General features: G+C 60.8%; 1 protein-coding gene across 1 annotated transcript in view; it reads right to left on the minus strand.

Moving 5' to 3' along the window:
- The window catches only part of LOC113210018 (uncharacterized), a 12,123-nt gene extending 9,485 nt beyond the window's left edge, over nt 1-2,638 (minus strand). Inside the window, exon 1 of the mRNA XM_026427817.2 lies at nt 2,059-2,638. Coding sequence (XP_026283602.1) covers nt 2,059-2,229 — 171 coding nt within the window. The 5' untranslated portion in view covers nt 2,230-2,638. The remainder of the gene's footprint in view (nt 1-2,058) is intronic.
- Between the last annotated feature and the right edge of the window lie 1,413 nt (nt 2,639-4,051).

The following is a 4,051-nucleotide window of genomic DNA, read 5'->3' on the forward strand; positions in this document are numbered from 1 at the left end:
GAGGCAACAAACGTGACGGAGCGCGTTATCATCTACCCATATTGCCGTGCACACAAAGCCAAACTACCTCAGTCCATCTGACACACACACAAACATAGACATACACACACATTCTCGTACGGCGACTGCGACTGGCGACGGAAGAGATAAAAATAGCAGCAGCAGCGACGGAGGCGGTGGTGTCAGTGTCAAACAGACAAGTTCTCCTGCTCGTCATCATCGTAATAACGAACGTGAAGGTTTGGTTCTGGTTGAAGGCGGCGCGGCGACCATGTCGTCGTCTGGACGGAAAGACCCCCCCGCTGAAAACGACACCGCTCCGGACACAGACGATACCGCGACACCGCTTCGCTACATCCAGACGAGAACCAGGCGACACTGCACCACCCTCCGAAAGCCTCCCCACCCCACCCCCGCCGTACCTACTACCCCCTGCAGGTTGGAGTTTAAGATATATCTCTTGGAGTTTTATGATTTCTTTCGTCGTGGAGGAGGGGGGAGGCGTACCACACCGTGTTAGGGTACCTAGTCAGCTAGGTGGGACGAGGTAGGGCGACGAGGTCGTTGATCGCGTCACACGGGGCGGGGCGGGGTGGTGGCAACACTACTGTCACCCAACGTCACGTGAGCGAGTACAGTCCGGGCCTGCAAACAGCAGCGCAGTGTGGTGGTTGCACCGCGACCCGTCGCAACATTGAGCGCGGCGAGGAGCGATAAAAACGCCAGTAAATTTCTTTTGTAAAACAACAACTAGAGTAGTTGCAAGCCGTTGCAGCCCCCCGGCCCCGGCCCCCCGCGGCCTGCACGCGAGCAGATAGGCGTGGCGGGCGATACCAGGCCGCGCCCACCAGCCCACCATTCAGCCGCTCGCTCTGCGCGATCATTCACCGGGCGCGTTTGTTGCGCAATGCTCCCGCCAGTTTGCGACCTACAGCAACTTGCGGGCCATGGAGTCCAACAGGAGGTGCGTTCCCGGGGCGGCGCGCCGCGGGGCGGGGCGGGTCGACTCGGGGCTATAAATACTCCTCCCCTCCCCCTCACCCCCCGGGCCCTGGGGTGGCCACGATGACCCGCAGGGTTGCACGGCCCGGGGCGGGGGCGGGGTGGCCGACCCGGCCGACCCGCGAGATCCCAAAGATAGCGACCCGAACCCGACCCCAGATAGACCCAGGCAGATAGGCGGCGCTCCGCCGCTTTCCGGGTCGCCCCCCCCGGGCGGCACAACCCCGGCCGGCCGGGGAGGGATCGATCCCCCCGGAGGAGAAGCGGCCGGGATTGCGACTAGACTGGGGGAAACTCGATTTCGGCGGCGCACACACGGCTCCCCGACCGACACACACGCGAAGCCGGCAAGGCGGGCGCCATGAGAAATTCATGGATGAAAAGGGCCAAAAGTGCCTCCAAGCCCAACCGCACGACGCCACGCCATCAAATCCTCGGGCCGCGCCGGGAGTGCGAGGCCCTGCCGTGCCGCGGGGTGTGGCTGCTGGCGGGGCCCTTGGAATCAATGGTGGGGCGGCGGGGCGCGGCGGCGGCGCGGCACGGAGTGGGGCGGTGCCGGCGCCCGGCCGCACCGAACCTTCTGGACGCGCAACGCGTATAGTGCGTGGCCGCGATACACCGTGCTGCACCGAGGGCCGCCGGAGGCGCGCCCGTCCGCCCACCTCCGCAAGGTCATTGACCAGCCCAACTTGGGGCACATCCAGGACTATGGGGGGGCTGGAGGGGGGGGGGCGTTCCACCCTTACTCCCCGTACGACGCCATAGTTCCAAAGGGAGCTGCGGCGCCAAACGACGCTATAACCTCAAACTTCAGACATAAACCTCAGGCCTGGGGGCCGCAGGGAGGGGGGCGGGGGCAGTGAGTGCAGAGCCGCGGTGCTCTCCAGGTACTCCCCGCCACGCCACGCTGGCGCTGCTCGTTCTCCTGCGCGCCGCGGGCCGGGCTCCGGGCCGCGGGCGCGTTGCATCAGGGCCCCGTCAGCGCCGACCGCGGCCTCGGTGCGCCCCAGGACACTCGCTCGCAGCTGGTGCTGCACTTGCACTCGTTGCACTTACCACGACAAAGTCGCTGCCGGGCGAGGTGGACAGGGAGGGACCCTCCGACTTGCACTCGGACACCTTCCTGCTGCGGCAGGTCTGCGGGTTGGAGCACTCCGAGCTGCGCCGGGACCGGCCGCTCTTGTAAATGTTCCAGTCGTTCTTCACTACCGGCATCATGAAAGCCATCTCGGTGGTTGAGGAGGACGACGAGCGGGCGACGCACAGGGGCACTTTCACTTCGAGCCACAAATCCTACTCGCTGCGCGTTGAGCCGCTGGTGGTGGTGCTGAAGCTGGCTGCTGCTGCTGCCGGATGCGCGGGGCGGAGCGGGCGACAACCTCCCGTCGTCGGCAGAGTGTGAGACGGTTGGGCGTGGGGCACAAGCGGGGCAGCAACTGCCGGACCTCGGTCGCGCTGCTGTGTGTCAGAGTCGTCCCGAACACTCCCTGAGCTGTGTTTACAGGTTGTCCTGACCACGCGGTTCTGTGTTGGCGCGAGGGGTTGGAGCGGAGAGCGGAGGGCGCGAGTCGTGTCGCCGTGAACTTGCTCTGCGAGCGGCACAACGTGAACTGAGCGCGCCGCGCCGAGGCGGGTCCGCTATAAGCATATTGATTGGCGCGGCGCGGTGACGTCACGGCGCGGGCCCCCGCCGGCCCCCGCCCGGCCGCCCGGCCCGGCCTGGAGCTTCCCTCTCCCTCGCACCCGCGCCACTCTCCCCTCCCGCTCGGCCGCTCCTTTCCCTCCTCCTCGCCCTCCTGCTGGTCTTCGGCCCCTCTGTCCTGTCTCCCTCCCTCCCTCTCTTTCTCTCGTACCCCCTCCCAACGAGCACGGCGTACCTCCACACCACTCACTCCCTTCTCCTCGCGGAGCGTAGGTATAGCGACGGCAGCGCGGCGCCGAGGGGCCGTACGCAGGGACACAGCGCGCGCCGTCTGTTGGCCGCAGCATGGAACTACGTCGACAGCCTTCGGGTTCGGGTCCCGGCGTCATCCGAAGGGGGCGGAAGCGCTCCGAAGTGGGAGAGGAGGGAAGTGAATTCGCAATTGAAAGAACATAGGGGTAGTGACTACATTACGAGCGTTTTACGGGTTCATTCCCTATGGCGATTGCGTCGATGCAGCTTAAGCAAGTTATTGCACCACTTGCGACAGGCACCCAAAGTGACCAGTAACAGAGTTTTAGCAGATGACATACTTAACTCTTGCATTTAACTAGAGAACAATAACATACAACTAGTATAAAAGTTGCAATGCATCAGCTCGCTGGCTTGCGGAGGGCTTTGGGATCATTCACAAATCACGTCCCATTCGCCGAAACGAAACAGCCAAGATCAGTCCGTGCAAGCTCTCATGGCGCCCGATAGATAGGCAACATCTTGCCTAAAGTGCATGCATGTGCTGTGAGGTGGCCTACCCTGAGTCCCGCAGGCGCTGAGCTCGCGTAATTGGGCGAATGAATCTGAGAAAAATTGACGTATTTTCTGGACGATTTCTTTGGCCCCACTCGGCCTCCGCGTGAGGTGAGCTCGTTTGTCTTGGGTCGGTAGAAAATTGGACTAACTCTCAATATAGTAAGATGAAACTCAAATTTGTATCATCTGCTTTCACAATCGGTTCCTCGACAGAACTTTCTTTCTTCCAGTAGCGTGGACACAAGAAGAGCTTTGCAGAAAACTACAAAATGTTTAGAAGTCATGAGAACTATCTGAACGGTGACTAAGTCAGGATAGAGATAAGACTTGACAAGTCAGAGGAAAAGCTACAGGGCCAGAACTGGATGTGAGATTAGGGCTTACATCACTTATCAGTCCACTTCAGATAGGTGCAGAAATCACTATGGGTACCCCCACACCTACGTAGGTAGATTCTAATGTACTTGCTTACGCACTACATTAATGCCTAATCAGAGCAAAATAAAATACATGCAGAAGGTATTAGTCATAGCTAAGAGTAGCTGTGAATAAAAATAATAGTAGAAAGTTGTTTCTGGCTTTAAAAAAATGAAATAT

Source organism: Frankliniella occidentalis, unplaced genomic scaffold (genome assembly GCF_000697945.3).
Source record: "Frankliniella occidentalis isolate FOCC.00 unplaced genomic scaffold, Focc_3.1 Scaffold6, whole genome shotgun sequence".
Lineage (NCBI taxonomy): Eukaryota > Metazoa > Arthropoda > Insecta > Thysanoptera > Thripidae > Frankliniella > Frankliniella occidentalis.